General features: G+C 39.1%; 1 protein-coding gene and 1 long non-coding RNA gene across 2 annotated transcripts; both read left to right on the top strand.

Moving 5' to 3' along the window:
- Nucleotides 1-1,719: 1,719 nt before the first annotated feature.
- Nucleotides 1,720-23,130, top strand: LOC134676417 (uncharacterized). Its single transcript, XM_063534808.1, has 10 exons — nucleotides 1,720-1,725; nucleotides 3,216-3,296; nucleotides 8,166-8,228; nucleotides 10,590-10,695; nucleotides 12,313-12,450; nucleotides 15,060-15,214; nucleotides 16,106-16,163; nucleotides 19,035-19,144; nucleotides 19,997-20,083; nucleotides 22,439-23,130. Exons 1-10 carry the CDS (start codon nucleotides 1,720-1,722, stop codon nucleotides 22,514-22,516), a joined length of 882 nt encoding a protein of 293 aa, XP_063390878.1. The 3' UTR covers nucleotides 22,517-23,130.
- LOC134676536 (uncharacterized) lies at nucleotides 16,778-17,537 on the top strand. Its single transcript, XR_010099949.1, has 3 exons — nucleotides 16,778-16,805; nucleotides 16,847-17,372; nucleotides 17,407-17,537. It is a non-coding gene; the product is annotated as an uncharacterized LOC134676536 (long non-coding RNA).
- Nucleotides 23,131-23,682: the final 552 nt, after the last annotated feature.

The following is a 23,682-nucleotide window of genomic DNA, read 5'->3' on the forward strand; positions in this document are numbered from 1 at the left end:
CAGACAACGATATATATAATATATAAATACTTAAATACATAGAAAACAACCATGACTCAGGAACAAATATCTGTATCATCATACAAATAAATGCCCTTACCAGGATTCGAACCCGGGACCATCGGCTTCATAGGCAGGGTCACTACCCACTAGGCCAGACCGGTCGTCAAAATAATAATAATATGCCAATTCCTTCGTCATAAGATGTAACAAGGTCAGACGAGAACAATTTTTCGCCAATCTGATATCCTCTGGCCACGGTAGCTGCCAGCCCTCCGGTCACCTGAGGTGTCAATGAGGCGCTGGGATATTGATATTTTTGTACAACAGGCTAAATGCAATACTAGACTAAGCCACACCCACTAAGCTATGCTTGTTGTAAGAACACTCTACGACGCGCCCATCAAAAAAAAACCGGGCAAGTGCGAGTCGGACTCGCGCACGAAGGGTTCCGTACCATAACGCAAAAAAAAACAAAAAAAAAAGCAAAAAAAGACACGGTCACCCATCCAAGTACTGACCACTCCTGACGTTGCTTAACTTTGGTCAAAAATCACGTTTGTTGTATGGGAGCCCCATTTAAATCTTTATCTTATTCTGTTTTTAGTATTTGTTGTTATAGCGGCAACAGAAATACATCATCTGTGAAAATTTCAACTGTCTAGCTATCACGGTTCGAGAGATACAGCCTGGTGACAGACGGACGGACGGACAGCGAAGTCTTAGTAATAGGGTCCCGTTTTACCCTTTGGGTACGGAACCCTAATGACTTACGATGATATAGAGAACCTACTAATTGTCGTAAAATGATTACCTAATACTGTTCTGTGATTTTTAATACTTAAGAACCTACTTCTTTGTTAAGGTGATTACAGTTATTTTGTGTAATAAATATAGTTCATAATTAAGTGAATAATTAAAAATAAATAAATTTAATATTGTCCTTCGCTGCCTGAAACATAGGGAATTAGGTTTCAGGCATCTGTAAAACACGTGTATCTATGTAAATTCTTAGTCTTTAATAACAACCACTGTACTATACTTTTCTCAATAAATTATTTGTATTTTGTATTTGTATTTCCTTAACTCTTAAATTGGCAACGGGACAGAGGAGCTCGAGGAGGCACATAACCTTTTGCTTGTCTTTTTGCATTTTTTTTTTAAACAGAATCAGTAGTAACACTGATTTAAACTTTCACGATTATTAAACATTATCAAACAGCACAACGGGACTTAAGTCTTCAGTCTTTCAGTCTTCTCCGAGACCACGGGGACAACGCCGTCCTCGAAACGTCGGAGGTAAATCTTAAAACTGAATATACGCGATTAAGTCCCGTTGTGCAGTTTGATAAAGAATCAGTAGTACTATTGAGCTCCGAGGAGGCTTGAACTTAAGACCTTCCACATTCTTTGCCAATTTAAGAGAAGGTTTTTGCGCTTTACGCCAAACGGCGCAAATGTATTGATGTTCGGGTTTTGACATTCACATTTAGTGTGTGGTAGGTACCTACAAAGAATTAATATATTTTTTTAGGTTTTTAATTAGTTGTTAGGATCTTCCTTAATTATCTTGCACAAAGTATTTTAATAGTGTTATTAACTTTCATGCTAAGCGACCCCACCGACCCGATATTTTCGGTCGACTGGGTTATTGGCAACGCTATATATGACTGAGTTTCATAACGCGCCCACATTCTGTGCAGTGCTGTGTTAGTGACCATGAGGGTAGGTGGACTTTTTTATGTAATAAAAAGTGAAGAATAAAAAAAAAGAAAAAATGTGAAGAATATCTTAGGCTTGGACTTTTGGACGCCAAAGACGGATGAATCCATCACAAACCACAGAACAATATAGACCTACGTATGTTGTTTACGTACGGTGTTACGTGTGTTGTTGTTGTTTGTCTGGAAGAGATCGCTCTGTCGATAAGACCGCCAATAAAAAAATAGCCTTTAGTAGCCTAAATAAAGAAACCGAAATTTTCGCGATTGTTTCGATTTTTGTCAAAGTTGCTTTCGGCGCACGAGGTCACAAACTTGGATTATTCATTAGGGGGTTCGGAAATCACGTCATCTATTTTTGACGATTTTTGACCCCCCCCCCCTTCTAAAATCATTCAAAAATCATGCTTCGAATTACCCCGTTTCCTCCTACGTCATGCTACTGTCATCCGATGTCCAGACCCCCCCCCCCCATTTCAAATGACGTAATTTATGAATAGCCCCTTAGGCCAACATCATAAATAAGTCTGCAAAAAATCAGAACTACCGGATTTGGCGCAAAAGTATTATACGTGCAGTTTTGACACTTCGGTGACGTGGCGTCAGAGTGTTAAAGCTAAATCCTATTTTGAATACGGAATATTACCCAAAACTCTGCGTTGGGGGCGCCACTAGTGGTAGTCCATCACAATCTGGGGGACTACCGCGAAACAAGAAAATCGAAATTTCGTTACCTAACCTCTCTATCCCTCTTGCATATTCGAGCGATAAAGAGGCAGATAACCAAATTTCGATTTTCGCGTTTCCCGGTAGGCCCTTGTTAACAAACCGCCTTGATGTATCAAAGTAATATTTTATTGTCTGTGAAAACTTGTCAAAAAACAGTTTAAGGCACAGTATGTATAAGTTAATCTATAGTTTACTAGCTATAGACCGACCGCTTAAAGGCGCGTGTGCGTGCGCTACAATGTTGGAGCCGCACACGCACACGTCACGCAAGCGGTGTGCCATCTCTCATAAGGATCTGTATACTACAACGCCGCACGCGCACGTGCACGTCACGCACACGCCGTCGGTGTGCACAGGCCTTAAATGATTCCTCGCCTGCGCGGTACGGGGGCGACGGGGTAGGACGACTAAGGTTAGCGCCGATAGCGGGGAAGGTGCGGGCGGGTGTACGCCTGTCGCCCGCACCTTTCCCGCCACCCTTAGGGCCAGTTGCACCAACCACATTTGACAGACTGATCAACATCACTCAACACAGAACTATGAAAATTCCCTTACAATAAAATTTAGCGAACGCTTTAACGGTGACTGGCGGTTTGGTGCAACCCACCCTTAGTCGTCCCGCCCCGGTGCCCCCGTACCGCGCAGGCGGTCTAATAGTTTAGCTAAGTACTTAGATGCACTCTGGCGGCAGAACATTGCAGTAATATACCCTATTAAATTGAAATTTATTGCCGTCCCACAGTATTAACAAATGTATGTTTCCAGTTGATATGCATGTGGTGTGCGGTGATGGCGGCGGCGCGGGCGCAGGACGACTTCTACACGCCGCAGACCTTTAAGCAACATGTGAGTCCTTAACCGGTTTAGGTCTACAAAGCTACTATATCGGGAAACCGGTTTAGGTCTACAAAGCTACTATAGCGGGAAACCGGTTTAGGTCTACAAAGCTACTATATCGGGAAACCCATTAACGCCAATAGTCCGAGGCTGAAATGATGCCTTTCACCTGAGTTAAACACTCTACTTTTCATTTCGAATACGAGGAAAGTAAAATTCATGTGTTTTGTAAAAACATGATTTAGTATAAAATTTTATAGTATTTTTTGAAGGTACCGTAAAACGGGGTGAGTAGGTTTCACGGGGAGAGTTGGGTTATGAATGGGGAGAGAAGGTTTGAGAGGGGGGTGAAAAGGGATTTTAAGGCTACTGCTACAAAAATAATGTAAGTATTCCAATTTAAAATGGGGCTATAGTAATACGCATAATAAAAAAAATCGATCCAACAATCTTCCCAAATCACCTTTGTATGAAAAACCCTCTCACCCCAAATACGAGGCACTACGGGGTGAGGTGGGTTTTCCTCTTTATCGTCAAAGTTATGAAATGGAACTACCCAAAATAAAATACAAACTAAAATACAAACGTCCGAACCACTTATTATATACACCATTCAGTTTTCACATGTAAAAATAAAATTTTATCGAGGTTTGCAAGTCAAATTTCACCCAACTCACCCCATTTTACGGTACTTTCAATTAACAATTTAGGCAAAAGTATCATTATTTATATGGAAGTGGGAGTCAAATATCAGAATGGAAATTGTATAAATAACAAATCCATTTATAACCAAATTTCCATTGCTTATCGTAAAAAATATTAATAAAATCGTACTTGAACTAAACTAAAATGCGCTAGACAGAATTTACGTATAATTTTCTGCACACCTTTTAGAACAATGACTCTCTTTCAGAGCATGAGAAATGAAAAAAATGTGCCGCCGCGCCGTGCTCCCACAGAAAAGACATATGTAAACTGGCAACTATTTCATGATTTATGCATATTCATGGAATACTCGCGCGTTTATATATTTTTAACCGACTTCCAAATCCCAAAGGAGGAGGTTATCAATTCGGTTGTATGTTTTTTATTTTTTTTATTTTTTTTATTTTTTATTTTTATTTTTTATGTTTGTTACTCCATATCTCCGTCATTACTGGACCGATTTTGAAAATTATTTTTTTGATTGTATGTATATGCATACAGATTGGTCCCGTTTTTGTCAAAATCCAGTTCTGATGATGGGATCCATGAGGAATCGACGGAACTCCTCAAATCTTAAAGGCATACATATGGTGATTTTTGTGTTTTTATCAACAAATCAAGCATATACATTCAAAAACGTGACATTTGATGAAGTGGAACTGCTGATGATGATCAGAACGGAACTCTTCAACGACGCATAGTTCACCTTTGGCGATTTGTCCTCTTCGTTATGTTTGTTAAGCAAGTTAAGTTTTTAAGCCACAATTTTATCAAGCTTGAGTTCTGATGATGGGATCCATGAGAAATCGAGGGAACTCCTCAAATTTTAAAGGCATGCGTATAGAGATTTTTGTATTTTCATCAGAAAATCAAGCATTTTCATTAATAATTTTTAAGAAAAAAAAACCGACTTCTATGGGGCCCGGTGAAAGATTATGGTAGATGGTGCACTATGTAGAAAAGGAGATAAAAACAGTACTTACTAGTAGCATTTCGTTTCCGTAAGGGTCGTAGTTCTAGCCTAACCTAACCCACTTCTCTGTGATAGCAGTTCGGTTCTGTGAGGATCGCAGTTCGAGCCTAATCAAACCCACTTTTCTAGTAGCATTTCGTTTCTGTAAGGCTCGCAGTTCTAACCAAACCTAACCCACTTTTGTTCGGTTCTGTGAGGATCGCAGTTCAAACCTAACCTAACCCACTTAACGGCGCATGCGGTGCGGTGTACGGGGGTTTGAGCGGGAGGGGTTTGGCATCATCATACTTTATACCTACATTTTATGATAGGTAATCATAGCGGTTTATTTAGTTTAGGTATCATAGTGGTTTTCCGGGTCAAGGTCCGGGTCTCCGAGTCCGGGTCCGAGTCCCGGTCCGAGTCCGGGTCCGGGTCCGAGTCCGGGTCCGAGTCCGAGTCCGAGTCCGGGTCCAAGTCCGGGTCCGGATCCGAGTCCGGGTCCGACTCCGAGTCCGAGTCCAGGTCCGGGTCCGAACCGGATCCGGGTGCGAGTCCGGGTCCCAGTCCAAGTCAAAATTGAAATTCGAAATCACCAAACGTGTACTATGCGTCGTTAAAGAGTTCTGTTCTGATCATCATCAGCAGTTCCACTTCATCAAATGCGACAGTTTTTAATGTAAATGCTTGATTTTATGATGAAAACACAGAAAATTCTATACGTATGCCTTTAAGATTTGAGGAGTTCCCTCGATTCCTTATGGATCCCATCATCAGAACTCGAGCTTGACAGAAATGTGGCTTGAAAACTAAACTTGCTTAACAAACATAACTAAGAGGACAAATCGCCAAACGTGAACTATGCGTCGTTGAAGAGTTCCGTTCTGATCATCATCAGCAGTTCCACTTCATCAAATGCGACAGTTTTTAATGAAAATGCTTGATTTTCTGATGAAAATATAAAAATCTCTATACGCATGCCGTTAAAATTTGAGGAGTTCCCTCGATTTCTCATGGATCCTATCATGAGCACTCAAGCTTGACAAAAATGTGGCTTAAAAACTTAACTTGCTTAACAAACATCACGAAGAGGACAAATCGCCAAAGGTGAACTATGCGTCGTTGAAGAGTTCCGTTCTGATCATCATCAGCAGTTCCACTTCATCAAATGTCACGTTTTTGAATGTATATGCTTGATTTGTTGATAAAAACACAAAAATCACTATATGTATGCCTTTAAGATTTGAGGAGTTCCCTCGATTCCTCATGGATCCCATCATCAGAACTGGATTTTGACAAAAACGGGACCAATCTGTATGCATATACATACAATCAAAAGAAGAATTTTCAAAATCGGTCCAATAATGACGGAGATATGGAGTAACAAACATAAAAAAAAAAAAAAAAAATAAAAAAAATAAAAAAAAAAACATACAACCGAATTGATAACCTCCTCCTTTGGGATTTGGAAGTCGGTTAAAAACTGTCGCATTTGATGAAGTGGAACTGCTGATGATGATCAGAACGGAACTCTTCAACGACGCATAGTTCACGTTTGGCGATTTGTCCTCTTCGTTATGTTTGCTAAGCAAGTTTAGTTTTTAAGCCACATTTCTGTCAAGCTCGAGTTCTGATGATGGGATCCATAAGGAATCGAGGGAACTCCTCAAATCTTAAAGGCATACGTATAGAATTTTTTGTATTTTCATCATAAAATCAAGCATTTACATTAAAAACTGTCGCATTTGATGAAGTGGAACTGCTGATGATGATCAGAACAGAACTCTTCAACGACGCATAGTACATGTTTGGTGATTTTCGAATTTCGATTTTGACTTGGACTGGGACCCGGACTCATACCCGGATCCGGTTCGGACCCGGACTCGGACTCGGACCCGGACTCGGACCCGGACTCGGACCCGGACTCGGACCCGGACTCGGACCCGGACCCGGACTTGGACCGGGACTCGGACCCGGACTCTGACTCAGAGACCCGGACCTTGACCCGGAAAACCCCTATGATACCTAAACTAAATAAACCGCTATGATTACCTACCATAAAATGTAGGTATAAAGTATGATGATGCCAAACCCCTCCCGCTCAAACCCCCGTACACCGCACCGCATGCGCCGTTAAGTGGGTTAGGTTAGGTTTGAACTGCGATCCTCACCAGAACCGAACAAAAGTGGGTTAGGTTTGGTTAGAACTGCGAGCCTTACAGAAACTAAATGCTACTAGAAAAATGGGTTTGATTAGGCTCGAACTGCGATCCTCACAGAACCGAACTGCTATCAGAGAAGTGGGTTAGGTTAGGCTAGAACTACGACCCTTACGGACACGAAATGCTACTAGAAAGTACTGTTTTTACCTCCTTTTCTACATAGTGCACCATCTACCATAATCTTTCACCGGGCCCCATATTATAGAAGTCGGTTTTTTTTTCTTAAAAATTATGTACTGCATTTTTGTCTACTGAGATACTTTCTTCAATCAAGCTTTTCAATCTCGCACCGACTAGGTCACTCAGCAAATTCGTGGCCTTAACACGGTACTCGACTGAAAAACTCTCCATTATATCACGATTGTATAAAATACTATTTCAGTGGTAAAAGAACACTCGAGGGTTAATTTTATGGGACATAATAATTAATAATTGTATGTATATTGTATTGTACGCTCATTTATTGTATAAAAAGATTAATAAGTGTTATACAATCTATCTAATACCTTTAAACGAGCAATTCTTGTTTATATTTATTTATTTATATGTATATATATTTCGGCGATCTCGGAAACGGCTCTAACGATTTTGATGAAATTTGCTATATGGGGGTTTTCGGGGGCGGAAAGTCGATCTAGCTAAGTCTTATCTCTGGGTAAACGCGCATTTTTGAGTTTTCTTATGTTTTCCGAGCTAAGCTCGGTCTTCCAGATATTGAATATAAAACTAAAATTAACTACAATTTTGTCTTCTCTGTAATCCATCCTTTGTATACATCTTTTGATGTAATGACTGTTTGTTGCCATAATAAAATAAAATACAAAATAAAAAATTAAGATAACAAAATAAGCTAAAAAAATAAAAATCCTATCAAAATTTTGCGCTCTTGGTAGGGTGCCCAACACGTAGGCAGCGTTCCCGCGCTGGATTTCTATGGCCTATCTAATTGTATGTAAATATATTTGTATGTATGTATGTATGTATGTATGTATGTGGCAGGTGAGGGGAGCACTCTTCCAGCCCATGCATCAACCCTGGAACATGCCAAAGGAAATGGACAGAGTAAGGTTTTAAAAAGTTCGGTGCTAATTTTCATACAAAATACGAAACTATTAAAAAAAGTTTTTAGTAGGGTTAGACCAAGAAAAGTCTGCAGCGATTTTGATATTTATGAAGTGTTATAACAATGCGTCATAATTTCATAGAAGTTTGACGTTTAAAATAAATAACACTTGCATTGCGTGGGCTATGAAAATCGCTGCAGACTTTTCTTGATCTAACTCTATCTGCAAGCCTATTATGGATCGCTTTATCCACGTGATAAAACAACTGTCACTTTCTAACTGCGGGATAGAAAGAGACGGACACCATTTTATCACGCTGTCACGTAGACAAATACGACCATCACATCCGTACTGTTTTTATGTTGAAATATAAAAGGATGCGGAAAAATTGAGCCTCTTTTTTTTTCACTACGCTCCCAATTTTGATTAGGAAAAACCGGAAACCTATACTTACTTATAACTTATTAAATAATATCGGGTTTATTCTAATTTTTCAAATAGTTACTTATTATCGTTATCATGGATGTTACTGTATTTTTTGACGTCGTAACGTCTTTCGATGAACACCGGTAGCATGCACGAAAAAGTCTCACGTTGTGGACAGATCTCCGTGGTAATGTTACGGTCAATGTTTTCTTATGACGTTATCACGCAAAATTATCGTCCGTAAACTGACTTTACAGACAATAGACCGGGAGATAGTGACACATTTTACTGGGTCATTTGAACCAGTATGGCGGTTCGTCAGGGGTCTAAGTACGTAATGAACGAAATAAAAATGATGGTCATAGCGCTGGTACCGGCGGCCCAATCGCGTGGCCGTTAGTCGAACGTGTCGGATAAAATACGAGTGTCGAACGATTTATTCCACAAAAATCCTCGTATTTTCCGATAGTCATAAAAAAGAAGTAGGCGGTAGCGTAATGCCATACTTCTCCGGTGTGACTTACAGCCCGCCATACTGAGGCGAACACATTAATTTAAAAAAAACAATTCAATCATTTGTACCAAGCTAATTTTTGCACAGGTGATCATCGTCGAGCAGCCATTCATGGACATCACCATGCCATACTTTTCGGATGGTTCCAAATGGCCGCCATACCGCCGCAAGGGAGTTAATTTTTTTTATTGCTAAACGATTTGTACCATCTTGAATTTTTTTTTCAAGACTTTCTGTGTGATCATAAATGGAAATCTCATAATGCCATACCTGTAGGAGGTGGCAAATGTGTACAATATTTTTATTTTATTTCCAGTATGGTGCCCCTTTTTCCCCCTATTAGAAGTATGGCAAATATAATAATGGTCACATTGCATCATATAATTTCCAAAAATCCAAATGCCATACTGGTACAAATCGTCAAAAAAAAATTTTTTTTTTAAGTCTTGGTTTAAGTCTCACAGTCGTCCGCCCCGTAGTTAATAATCTGGAATAATTTTTTTTGGTATAATTGTATCCAAACAAACAGAATATGATGATGCCATGCTGTAAAAAATATTTTACGTATACATAGTCGTATTTTTGAAACGTGTCGATTAAATAAGTTTTTCAAGTATGGCAGCACTTTTTCCCCTACTATAAGTATGGCAATTATAATAACGGTCACATTTTATCAAATACTTTCCAAAAATTTAAATGCTATACTGGTACAAATCGTTTAGCAAAAAAAAAAAATAACTCCCTTGCGGCGGTATGGCGGCCATTTGGAACCGTCCGAAGAGTATGGCATGGTGATGTCCATGAATGGCTGCTCGACGATGATCACCTGTGCAAAAATTAGCTTGGCACAAATGGTTGAATTGCTTTTTTTAAATTAATGTGTTCGCCTCAGTATGGCGGGCTGTAAGTCACACCGGAGGAGTATGGCATTACGCTACCGCCTACTTCTTTTTTATGGACTATCGGAAAATACGAGGATTTTTGTGGAACAAATCGTTCGACACTCGTATTGTATCCGACACGTCCGACTAACGCCCACGCGATTGGGCCGCCGGTACCAGCTCTATGACCATCATTTTTCTTTCCTTCATTACATACTTAGACCCCTGACGAACCGCCATACTGGTACAAATGACCCAGTAAAATGTGTCACTATCTCCCGGTCTACAAGTGGATAATTCGAATTTAAGCTATTGTGAGACATACTAACATTGAATAATACACACTTTAATAATAATGCGAGTGACTAAAAACAAGTGAGTCTAAACCGTAAAATTATTCAAAGTGGATCCTTTTTTTATAAAACTTTTTTTTAGATTAATAAATCTAAAATATCTTTAATAAAATATCTTTTTTTTATTTAAGTAAACAATAACTAAATAAATTTATTAAATAAAATAATGAAACCTTTGTCAATAGTTGGAGTCGTATCAAAAGGGCATGTTCACGCCGGCCCTGCGTAACGACGTGGACCCCCAGGCGAGTCAGAATTGGAGACCTTCTGTGAACGAGCGAGATTGGCGAGGTTAGTCTTATTTATTCATTTAACCTTTATTGCACAATACAAGAAAGTACAAATGGCGGAGTTAATGCCAGGCATTCTCTACCAGTCAACCATTGGGCCAAACAGAGACAATTGGTGTGGATGAGAAAATCAGTACAGAGATATAAAAGTCACTATCTAAATACTAGGTAGGTACTATTATCTGTTACTACTTACTAATTATCAATACATAGGTACATACATAAATACACAGTATAATACACACACACATATATTCGATATTTACATATACACATACATATATATTTTACCCATTTAAAAACCGTCAAAGTGTCATCTTGTAAACATTACGTTCATGATTGTTCACGGCTCTGCGTAATGGCTCCTCTACACGATGGGCCAACGCCGGCCACTCCAAGGGACGCATTTATGCGTGGGAGGGAGCAAGTGATATTGCTATCTCATTCTACCGCATGGCTGCGTCCCTTGGAGTGGCCGGCGTTGGCCAATCGTGTAGAAAAGCCATCGATGTGGACCCCCAGACGAGTCAGAATTGGAGACCTGTGAACGAGCGAGATTGGCGAAGTTAGTGTCTTCTTGTAAACAACACTGAATATTCTATTCTATTCGGAAGCTTTTTCTAAAGCACCAATAGGAGCGCTCCACATACCATGTATCGCGGCCAATTAGGGACTATCACTATCTCTTCGACAACGAAAAGCTTTGTCTCTCTCTATCACTCTTCCATAATAGTGCGACAGTGACAGTTGCGTTTCAATCGCTACGGAGCGTAAGCGATTGGCATCTTGGCTACACGGCCTGAATCTAAACCACCTTCTTTGCTGTTCAATTTCGCTAAATCACTCCTTCATCAGCCTCCATACAAACCACCACTTCTGCATAAACCGTTTAGTTAAGAAACCCTTGTAAACCAGTACTTCGGATGATTATAATAGTTTTTTTATTTATTTATTAGAGATAAATCACAATTACATAATATTTTGATCCAAGAGCATCGTTAAACCAGAATGGTTTGTCTCGATACTCCATTCCGCAGTACTTAAATAATTAAATATACAATAGACACTTAAAACACATCTAATTCGTTTAGAGCCGACATATACGGACTGCTCGAGCAGTAACCCAGTGATCAACATACACGGACTGCTTTTGCAGCTTGACCGCATGATGAAATTTCACCGCGCAGCCAACCGCCCGAAGCAGTTGCAACTGCTTGAGCGGTTCGTGTATTGCGAATGACGATTTTGTATTGAAACTGCAGATCACCCAACGGCGACCGCTTGAAGCTGTTGGCACTGACTGCTCAAAGCAGTCCGTGTATTGCGGCCCTTACTTCAAATCGAAGCTTTTTATTCTGAGTCGTCGAGATCCTGAACTGCACGACGGCTACAAAAATGTTCAATTTTAGAATTAAATAGATTAGTATGTTCTCCTATGTGGAACTATAATGCTGTGCCCTAACAGGGCGTCACATAACTAATAGCTTATATTTAAAAATAACTGATTTGCAAGGCCGAAGTGATCCCATAAGTGTTCCGTGAACAAAGTTTTGTACGGAACACTAATAATACCACACAAACGATTTCAATTTCAAAAACATCCTGTTTTGTTTCCCAGGTTCCCCAAGCCCGCTCGCCCCCGCAGCGCCCCTGCAGCCGATCCTCCAACCGGAGCCCTGGAGGCCGCCCTTCAGTCCCCAGCTGACTAAGGAACAGCAAGCCGCCATCTTGCATCACAAGCAGGCTCTTACATCAGGTATTTTTCAAACCTTAGGAAGGTTTGTTACCGTCATACAAAGTGTATGGGGAAATGGAAACACAATAGGAAAAATTGTGGGACATTTTAAGGGTTCCGTACCCAAAGGGTAAAACGGGACCCTATTACTAAGACTTCGCTGTCCGTCCGTCCGTCTGTCACCAGGCTGTATCTCACGAACCGTGATAGCTAGACAGTTGAAATTTTCACAGATGATGTATTTCTGTTGCCGCTATAACAACAAATACTAAAAACAGAATAAAATAAAGATTTAAATGGGGCTCCCATACAACAAACGTGATTTTTGACCAAAGTTAAGCAACGTCGGGAGTGGTCAGTACTTGGATGGGTGACCGTTCTTTTTTGCTTTTTTTTTGTTTTTTTTTGCATTATGGTACGGAACCCTTCGTGCGCGAGTCCGACTCGCACTTGCCCGGTTTTTTTTTATCCCATTATAATCGAAAGAGCTCGTGATTCTGAGTAGAAATAACACAAAAGTGGCAAAATAAAAGAAACGCTCAGGTAATTAAATGTATTTCAAATTGAACTATTAATTTTCGGTTTTGTTTTATTTTTATTTTATTTTATTTATTTATTTATTTAGTGCGTCAAGCAAATCTTGTCAGTAGCAATGTAAAGCAAACTAAAGTAGGGCAACACTCAAAGAACAGTATTGCGCTAAGAAAAGCAGCAATGTACGTCGAACCAAAACGAATATGATTTTTTTCCGCTGAGCGCGCCCTACGTACGTCAATTCAAATTGTCACTTGCGGTTTATTGAAAATTTTAGAAATTGTTATTTAATATGGACGGACAATTTAAAAGCCATGTTAGTCAAAATGATTAACAAATTTGAAGATATCAAATTACAATCAGAAGCGGACTATGCCATTAAACCATTCTGAGAGAACTCAAAATCACCAAACGACTTTCAACAATCTGCCAGGAGGGGGCTCTCAGATTCTTTGGGCACATAATGCGGTCGCCACACCACAGCCTCGAATGTGACATCATACTGGGGCAAGTTGAAGGCAAGCGCGCTAGAGGAAGAGCCCCTGCAAGATGGTCGGATTCCATAAAATCCATGCAGAGGGCAGCCCACATAGCCCTTGTTCGCGATAAATGGAGGGACATAGTTATTGGTCACGATCCTCAGTCACGAGGGAACGACAAAGAAGAAGAGATGCCATTAAACTAGAATGTATGAATAAAATCATTGCTTCTGCAGGTAGATGTCCTGGATTTTAATATTAGATTTCTCAGTTGGACTTAAATTTTAATCATAGCAAAATAGAAACTGTGGAATATTTGATACTTACTATATAATATGCCACTTGTTTATGTAAATTAGTGTACTTTTCTGGATCAACATCACATACCTACCTATGTAATATTTTTATTGGTCTATATTGTACAATATACCTACATAATAAAAATAAAACAAATGATATTTGGGTGCTTATTTAATTTAAATGTAAGAGAAGATAAGGGTCACTTTAACTTACCTACACTATAATTCAGGGTCAAAGTTGCTAAGCGGGCCAGGTATTCAAAATTACCTTGACACACTCTTATTCTCTTAATAATAAAGTTGCGTCAAGATTATTTTGTACACCTGGCCCGCTTAGCAACTTCTGCTGCTGACTGTACCTATTTCTAACAAGTATAAACTAGGATTTCCCATAGGTATATATGTGGAGTAGCTGAGTGCATGAAACAAATTAGCCTAAATAATATTGATGACTAACATAAGGACAACTTATACAAGAATAATCTATTCCATTGCTCTCAATATTTTTGTTACATTTTTAAATAATAAATTTATTTTTCGTCTTGGTTGCGCTGTAGGCACACGTACATAAACCGCCGTAGGTAAGTATCGTCTGAACTTCTGAGGAGAAACTACCTACTACAAACGCCTCATTTTGGGCGAGATTTAATCCTGCAACAAACATATGTAAACATATGTAAGAATTAGGTAATGTTGCGAAAGAACGGCGATATAATCAAGGTTCTTAATACTGTTTTAAAAGTTTACCTTTCTAAATATGTAGTCGAATCAGTCGCTGAAAATATTGATATGTGGGCAAATTGACGGTTTCCAGGACACAATGTGTGGTCTTATTGGATAGATTTAGGCATACGTTTTAATTTGATTAATGCCTTTTGACCCTAAAACAAACAAAACTGCACATAATCTTAAAAGTTCCCAAGTTCTTCCAACGTTCTTCCAGTAACTACTTGTCATAACCTCGAATTTTAGTAATGTTCACTATCAACGAGCATGATTGTACATTGTAGGCTTAGCTTTGCTTAAGGTCATGCACAATCTTATTAAATATATTGGTATTTAATGGTCACAGCAGAAATATCTCTTGAAATAAAAACGATTCAGAATGTCAACAAAGAAGATGGCGATCCGTATGCCACAGATAAAACACAGATGAGATGACACGCGATTTTCGAATTATTCGAACACAGTGTTGCTAGCCCGCGATTTTTCAAATTTGCCGCCCTTTTCTACTGACAAGATTTGCTTGACGCAGTATAATATAAAAGTATACAGCTTATACAGCTTATTTGGTAATAACATGTTTCGTCGTCAACAGATGGCGCCTTCCGTTTCGAGTACGCCTCGGACAACGGCTTGGCCGCCGGAGAGCAGATTGAACCCGACGGGACCCGGGTCGGAGCCTACCAGTACAAGGACCCGAGCGGGCAGATCGTCAAGCTGAAGTACCGAGCTGGGAAGGAAGGTTTCCAGGTAAGAAATTGTATTCTTCTTAGTAAAACTCTTATTTGGGGGTCGTAGGCACAGGGCGTACACGCCATGCATCAAAAATCATTTGCGTTTATATGTCTGCGAGGCACGTCTGTACACGCGTCATTGTGTGTGTGTGGGTAAGTCCCTTTACTGAGAGGACGCCAGAAGTCCGCCAGATTCATGTCGCGGCCAGTCGTCGCGGGGCGAGGTAATGCGAGTCGGGGCGGGGCGGTGCGTGGCCGTTCTGTATCATAATACTATTACTTATATATTCTGTGTCGTAGGTTGACTTGACAGTTTGGGTCACCTCCAGCCAACCCTGAGCCAACACAATTCAACGGTACCTACTATCATAATGTAATAAGGCACCATGTTTCTGTTTACTAGGCATCTTCCCTTTTAGGGCAGGCGTGGCTCACTCCGCGATTTCGTCGCTTTGCTACAGGTAGCTATAAATACATCCGTCCCACACCAATTTTGGTGGCTAGCCATAAGCCGCACGTAGCGCTGTCGCCACCTAGCGGCCATATCAGTCCTGATCGTAACAGACGCGTTTTGTTAGAGAGTGAGTCTTCTGTACTTAGGACTATTATTTATTTTGTGTTTAGGGTCATTATGCGTTTAAATCACCAAATATCACCAAGGGGGGGGGGGGGGGGGGGGGTCAAGAAAATAGGCCAAATATATCACATGATGTCTGGACGACCCCTAAGAAATTCTCTTTTTCTTTGTAATGTAATGTCTGCTTTCCACACTAGCCGATTTTTTTCCTTACCAATGTCAAGTACAAGTCAGCTGATGGGTTACTTCGCACCTTCTGAATCTGGTTTTCTAAGAATATGATCAATCTGTATGGTTGTTTACTCGGTAATAAAATATTTTGTATTTCAGATCCTCGAGGGCAGCCATCTCCCGAAGAGCCCAGAGCCAGTAGCACCGCCTACTTCTGGTCAGTTATTCCCTTAGAGCATTTAATAACTGGAGTCGCCTTTAAGAGCTTACCCGGATACCCCTCTGCAGAAAAAGTTGCACAATATAGGGTATTTTCCTACTAGTCAAATCAGTTACTTTTTTACAACTGTCAAAACGATTTGCTAATATGGAATTTATATGAAACATTACATCGTGACGTCACGGTCAACTCACCTACTTTTTTAGGGTTCCGTACCTCAAAAGGAAAAAACGGAACCCTTATAGAATCACTCGTGCGTCTGTCTGTCTGTCCGTCTGTCACAGCCGATTTTCTCCGGAACTACTCAAAAAAAAAAAAAAATTCAAAATTCTTTATTTCATAATAATATACATCTTTTGTGATACAGGGGATGGAGCCGCCCGGTAAGCTTATGCTTGTGTTGGGAGACACCGCTCTTCCCTAGGTTTATAAGTAGTACAATTTTTTATTTTATTGTATTAATTATACATAAGAAAAGTAGGTGATTATACAGAATTACTAGTTAATTATGTTTTTAACTTAATTCTAAGACATGCATTAACAATACAGATAGGATCTTACTCGTTTGATTTAAGGTGTGAATATCGAATGAGACAGGTGTTTGTGTGTGTGTGTGTGTGTGTGTGTGTGTGTTTGTGTGTGTGTGTGTGTGTGTGTACGCGTGTGTGTGCGTGTGTGAGTGATTGTGTGTATTCTAGTACTCTGTTCTTAGTAGCTTCTCCGTTTCGTCGTAGGTTTTAGTTTTAAGCCATTTAGTGAGATGTAATTTACATTCGTGGTATGTTTTTGAATGAATATCTAATTCTCTGTTAATTTTGTTATAAAGGTAGGACGACTTTGAATTAAACTGCGATCTTGCAAAATAGGTTCTCGTACGTAAAGATTTAGGTACATTGACCATATTTCTTTTGTTTTTATAATTAGGGTTGTAGGGTATTAGTTTGTGTTTTTTCAATATTGATTGCAGAACATATAATTTCCTAACTGATAGAAGGTCACTGGTTTGATAAAGCATTTCAGTAGGGTATCTAATTTTTTTGAAGTACATCATTTTTATGAGTGCACGTTGTGCCCTTTCAAGATAGATAAAACGACTTTTCGCTGCACCACCCCAGATCGTTATGCAGTACAATAAGACAGATTGCACCAGAGAGACATAAATTTCGTTTAAGATGTTGCGAGGCTTTGTAAGATTTGTTTTACCTGGTACAATATGCCTTAGCAATTAAAAGATCCAGAGCAGTTTTCTGACTCTGCCGATTATTTGGTCAAGGTGAGAATACCAGTTTAAATGCTCGTCCAGTTGTATACCCAAATACTTAGTTTCAGAGACTTTTTCAATAGTTGGACAGTTACAAGTAGAAAAATTAATTTACTACTACTGGACCAATCAAGTTGAAATTTGGTACACATATGTAAGTTTGTGACCCAAATACGGACATGTAACGTAAACAAATGAATTTTAAACATGGGGGCCACTTTTGGGGGGTAAATGAAAAAATGAAAAAAATTTTTTTTCAAACTATATCATGTTACATATCAAATAAAAGAGCTTATTGTAAGGATCTCAAATATATTTTTTTATAATTTTCGGATGAACAGTTTAGAAGTTATTCAAGAAAATAGGCAAAAAATGACCATTCCCCCCCTTATCTCCGAAACTACTAGGTCTAAAATTTTGAAAAAAATACATACAATAGGTCTATACCTATAGATGACAGGAAAAGCTATTAGAAATGTACAGTCAAGCGTGAGTCGGACTTAATTACAGTTTTTGATCCGACCCCTGCGGATTTTTTAAAGAGATTTCACTCACGTTTCACATAAAAAATACATTGTTAACAGTGCCGGGTTACTTAGAGTAATTGGTGATAATTTTCTGATAAGATAATCATTTTAAATATAAGCGACTGGTAAATATCAAATGATATTTCGTACATTAGTTCCGAAAACCTCTTTGGTACGAGCCGGGATTTGAACCCGCGACCTCCGGATTGAAAGTCGCACGCTCTTATGGCTCCTCTACACGATGGGCCAGCGCCGGCCACTCCAAGGGACGCAGCCATGCGGTAGAATGATATAGCAATATCACTTGCTCCCTCTAACGCATAAATGCGTCCCTTGGAGTGGCCGGCGCTGGCCCATCGTGTAGAGGAGCCATAAGAGCGTGCGACTTTCAATCCGGAGGTCGCGGGTTCAAATCCCGGCTCGTACCAAAGAGGTTTTCGGAACTAATGTACGAAATATCATTTGATATTTACCAGTCGCTTTTAGGTGAAGGAAACGTCGTGAGAAAACCGGACTAATCCCAATAAGGCCTAGTTTACCCTCTGGGTTGGAAGGTCAGATGGCAGTCGCTTTCGTAAAACTAGTGCCTACGTTAAATCATAGGATTAGTTATCAAGCGGACCCCAGGCTCTCATGAGCCGTGGCAAAATGCCGGGATAACGCGAGGAACAAGAGAGTGGTTCGTAATATCAAAGTTCTATATAACTCCGTATAAGATAAATAAAGTCTAAGAAAAAAACGTGCCTCGGAAATCAAGAAAAAGTCATTCTCGAATAGATGGCGCACACACCTTTGGCCTATTCTCGGCTAGATGGCGTTGACGACACCGTTTGATATTTAACAATTTTAACACATATCAGTGAAAGAACATGGGTCAGTATGGAACAATAAAAACTAAAAATCATTTAGCCGTAAACATATTATGATTAATTTATAAATTTTCAATTTTATTTTAAGTTTTAATCGTGTGTCGATAGATGGCAGTAAATGTACCGTGACTACAAAATTTACTTTGGCAATAGCCCTCTATACTATCTATTCTCTTTGGTAATATGAACCTGGATTATTTATTGCCCACAGACCAGCATTACCAGCAGGCGTACCAGCAGCAACGGCAGCAATACGACTTGCAGCAGCAATACAACCAGCAGCGAATAGAACCCCAGCAGCAAAACTGGCAGCAAAATACTGTGAGCGAAGTCTTTTCTAGGACTACATTGGTATATAGAGTGTCCCATTTAGATCGGTCAGTATAGGAAAATCTGAAACTATAAGATATACGACGATCTCTTCTTAGGAACCATGTCATCGATATTAGTAACAAGAAAAAACTGCATTAGATAAAATCTTTAAAAAAATATTGTTATATCAGTGACAACCCTACGGAGTTATTCACATTTTAAGTTGACACATGTCATGTCATTTAATATTACTTGCAAGGGTTGAAACATACAGATTTTTGCACTAATGTTTATAAAAAATATAGTAATGATTAATTAAAAATTAAAGTACGTAGCCTAAAAAATTCCCCGTTTGCGTAAAAGTTCTTCTGTTCCACGATATATTCAAATTATACGCATTTCTTGAATATATATGCATAAATTTAAATTATATACGCAATTCTGTAGCAACTATGCCAAGTGGACGGAAACAAGCACTGACGCAATGACCCTCTGAATGAACGATTTAACGTGCACTTCTTTTTCGAATATTACAGAAATTATAAAAATTATTGATGAAAATTATTTTGAATAGGTTCAAGAAAAACCAAAAGTATTTTTCTATGTCAGTCGTTTTTGACGTGATAACGTCTTATAAATCGATGAACACCGGTAGCATGCACGAAAAAGTGTCACGTTGTGAACTGATCTCCATGGTAATGTTGTGGACAGATCTCCATGGTAATGTTACGTAATGTAATGGTAATGTTTTCTTATGACGTTATCACGCAAAATTATCGTCCGTAAACCGACTTTACAGACAACCATTTTTTTTGTGAAACGTAAATCACAATATGTTTATTCTAAGCCGTTTGTTTGTAGGGTGGAGAGGGCGCACTACAGAGGGCGACAGCATCGCAATATTACCCTCAGAGTTGGAGGGCGCAGGGCCAAGAGGATGACGGACAGGTAACTATGTACAGTCAGCAGCAATAGTTGCTAAGCGGGCGAGGTGTTCAAAATGATCTTGACACAACTTTATTGTTAATATAATAAGGCCCCCCCCACATCTGGCGTCTTTCGAGCGTCGGCGTCTACAATTCTATGGCCGCTGCTCGACGCAACGTCGACGCAACTGCGCAGCGACGTCATTTTCCATAGCGCTGACCAGACGCCGACGCTCGAAAGACGCCAGATGTGGGGGGGCCCTAAGAGCGCGTCAAGGTAATTTTGAACACTTCGGGCGCTTAGCAACTTCTGCTGCTGATTGTACATACTCGTATAAGCACAGAATAAGTAACAGTACTACCGCACAGAAAGGACACTTCCTACAAAACCGAAGCTTGACAGCGGTTCATACAGGGTGTCCCAGAAATCGACGTCAAGCCGTAAACGGATGATAGACCAAGTCATAACAGTTATCATAAAAATACAAAAAAAAAATCCAACTCATGTTTTTTAAAAATTATGGTCACTTTAAAAATTCACAAAAAAATCCACACCCTGTAATGGTTCTTTAACTCTTGTTACTACAAATTCCATAATTTATTCTAATTTTTTTATTATTGTGTAATCTTAAATAATTACAGGGTGTGGATTTTTTAGTAAATTTTAAAGTGACTATAATTTTTAAAGAACATGAGTTGGATTTTTTTTTGTATTTTTATGATAACTGTTATGACTTGGTCTATCATTCGTTTACGGCCTGACGTCGAATTCTGGGACACCCTGTACATATAAGTGTATACTGAAGCCATAGACTCCTCTAGACCGAGTTTAGAGCAATTATTTCATGCAACCGATGATGCCAAAAATGCGGAGGTGCGCGGGACGAGGTGAGCGAAGTCCCGTGTCGTGATTGGTCCGTTCAGAGACACGGACGTCACACAAAGACACTTTCGACTAGAACATGGAGTAAAATTACCGTATGCGTGGCATAGGGGGTAGCGCGACTATGCTCAGTCTAGAGGATGTTTTGTCTGTGAGTACTACCGCACAGAAAGGACACTTCCTACAAAACCGCAGCTTGACAGCGGTTAATATAAGTGTATACTGAAACCATAGACTAGGAATCCTCTAGACCGAGTTTAGAGCAATTATTTCATGCAACCGATGATGCCAAAAATGCGGGGGTGCGCGGGACGAGGTGAGCGAAGTCCGGTGTCGTGATTGGTCCGTTCAGAGACACGGACGTCACACAAAGACACTTTCGACTAGAACATGGAGTAAAATTACCGTATGCGTGGCATAGGGGGTAGCGCGACCTGCGCGACTACGCTCAGTCTGGAGGATGTTTTGTCTATGACTGAAACACACCCTGCTTGTCAGTAAAAAAATAAGTGAAATTTTGTATGTGATGGGTATCAACTCTTCGCGTTTTTATTTATAAAATTTGTCGTATTTTTCTACTGACAAGTTCGCTGTGCCTAGTAGGGTTACCAGATGTCAGGAATTTTCTTGACATGTCAGGAATTTTAAGAATGCGGCCGGAGTACGAAAATGTCAGGAATTTTAGTGGATTACCTAGCAGACTTTTCAATTTTACTTACATAAATCCAAACCAACTTAAATTAATATACTGCCCGATTATTATTTATCTATTATTACTAAAAAGTTAGGAAATCCCAAATTTGTATCTGGTAATCCTAGCTGTGCCAGAGTAGGTATACGATCTAACTAAGAGAACGATTCTGATTTTCAATATGTCATGGTTTTGATACGAACTCGATGAACGTGTCCCTATAGTTCGTTTTTTTTAACATTAGAAATAAGGTAAACAATCTTGATGTGTCTTTTAATTGAAAAACACATTTTAAAAATAAGTTACAGCAAATATGTAACAATTATGAATCTAATACGACCAATATATTCTTGTGATTTCATAAGTTATAGTTATTGATTTTTAAAAATCGTTTTTCATTTAAAATACATTGCAAGTTCGCTTACATTCTTTCAAGTTCTTTCTAATGCTAAAAAAACGAACTATAGTTAACCTAGTAGATTGGCGGGTATGTATCGCACACGTCAAAGAAAGTAAATTAAAAAGTAGTGTAAAGTCGGGTTACTTTAGCCCTGAAGGGTAACTTTGGCCATTGAGATTTACTCGGTCCGGTTATATTATTGCACTATAATTATGGAAATATGCCACGAGGTTGGTTTTAGCTAACCTTTGACGTTTTTATGTTTTTAATAGACTCCATTGGGTCAAAGTAACCCGAGTTTACGGCATTCACTTTATTTCGCATGCACCAATCAGTGTGAGTGAGTGAATTAAAGCCATTTAATTTTATTAATTCACATTTTTTAATTTGTTTTTCTTTTCAGTACCGTCCGCAAGAGAACGAAGTGCAAAGTGGGCCTCACAACTTCGGCGAAGGCTTTGCCTTCTCCTTCCAAGGTTAACCAGTAGTTATACAAATATAGGCAGTAATTATAGGTATTACCACTTCAATACCTTCACGACAACGTGTCGTAATCGGCTGAACAGCTCTGCTTGAAGATTACTCTACGGTTTTTCCTACTTGGCCAGGGATCCTCTAAAATCGCATGCCATTTGTTGCATTATCTGTAAAAGCCTTTAAATAATAAACACACTAAGGTTAAACTTGTACTGTTAAATGTTCTAGTCTCTGAACTACTTTGTATTTTGCTACTATATACGAAAACTAAAGAATTTCTGAAATGAATCTTAGCACGGTAAAAAAATCCAACAACAAGAAACTCTCAAAAATTTAAAGTCATAGTAATATAACTAAATAACTATGCATATAAAAAATCGTATTTGGTACAATTGACGATAAGTTTTTTTGTATTACTGACTATTTCGACTGACATTGTCATGTTAAGTATATTTTTCAATTTTGTATTTATTTATATATACTGTAAATGACTTAATATTTATAATATCGTATAATATATCAGTCATATTGTTACTAAAAATTCATTTCAAAACGAGTTATCGCTCTTTCCGAAAGTCCGCCTTCCTTGGAATAGGTGAGATATTTTAAAATATATTACTTATGTGACCATACTAATACCAATGTACTTAGATTATATTAGTAAAAATAAAATTGTGTTTTTTACTTGTTTTTTTTTTAATATGTTTAAAAGGCTAGGCGAATGTACCTTTATATTCTACCGAAAAATATATAAAAAATACCATTTTCCATGCGTGGTCCAGATTTTTTGCCACGGCGCATGAGAGCCTAGGGTCCGCTCTGGGCTATAACCGCGAAAATCGATGTTCGCAAATTTCGGGAATTTTTCTCTGTCACTCTAATTACGCCTTCGTTGGAGTAAAAGAGAAAGATCCCCGCAATTTGCGAATTTCGGTTTTCGCGGTAGCTGCTCTGCAACTAATTCCAGTTTTATGAAAGCGACTGGTATCTGACCTTCTGATGGTATCTGACCCAGAGAGATTATTAGGCCTTATTGGGTTTTATACAACACTATCAAACGTTAATCATTGAATGAAACAAGAATGTAGTTCATATACCCACATTTTATTAAAATAACACCCCAACACAATCCAAGACATTCATTATATAACCACTACAAAACTTGTACAT

This window comes from Cydia fagiglandana, chromosome 24, assembly GCF_963556715.1.
Source record: "Cydia fagiglandana chromosome 24, ilCydFagi1.1, whole genome shotgun sequence".
In the NCBI taxonomy this organism is placed as follows: domain Eukaryota; kingdom Metazoa; phylum Arthropoda; class Insecta; order Lepidoptera; family Tortricidae; genus Cydia; species Cydia fagiglandana.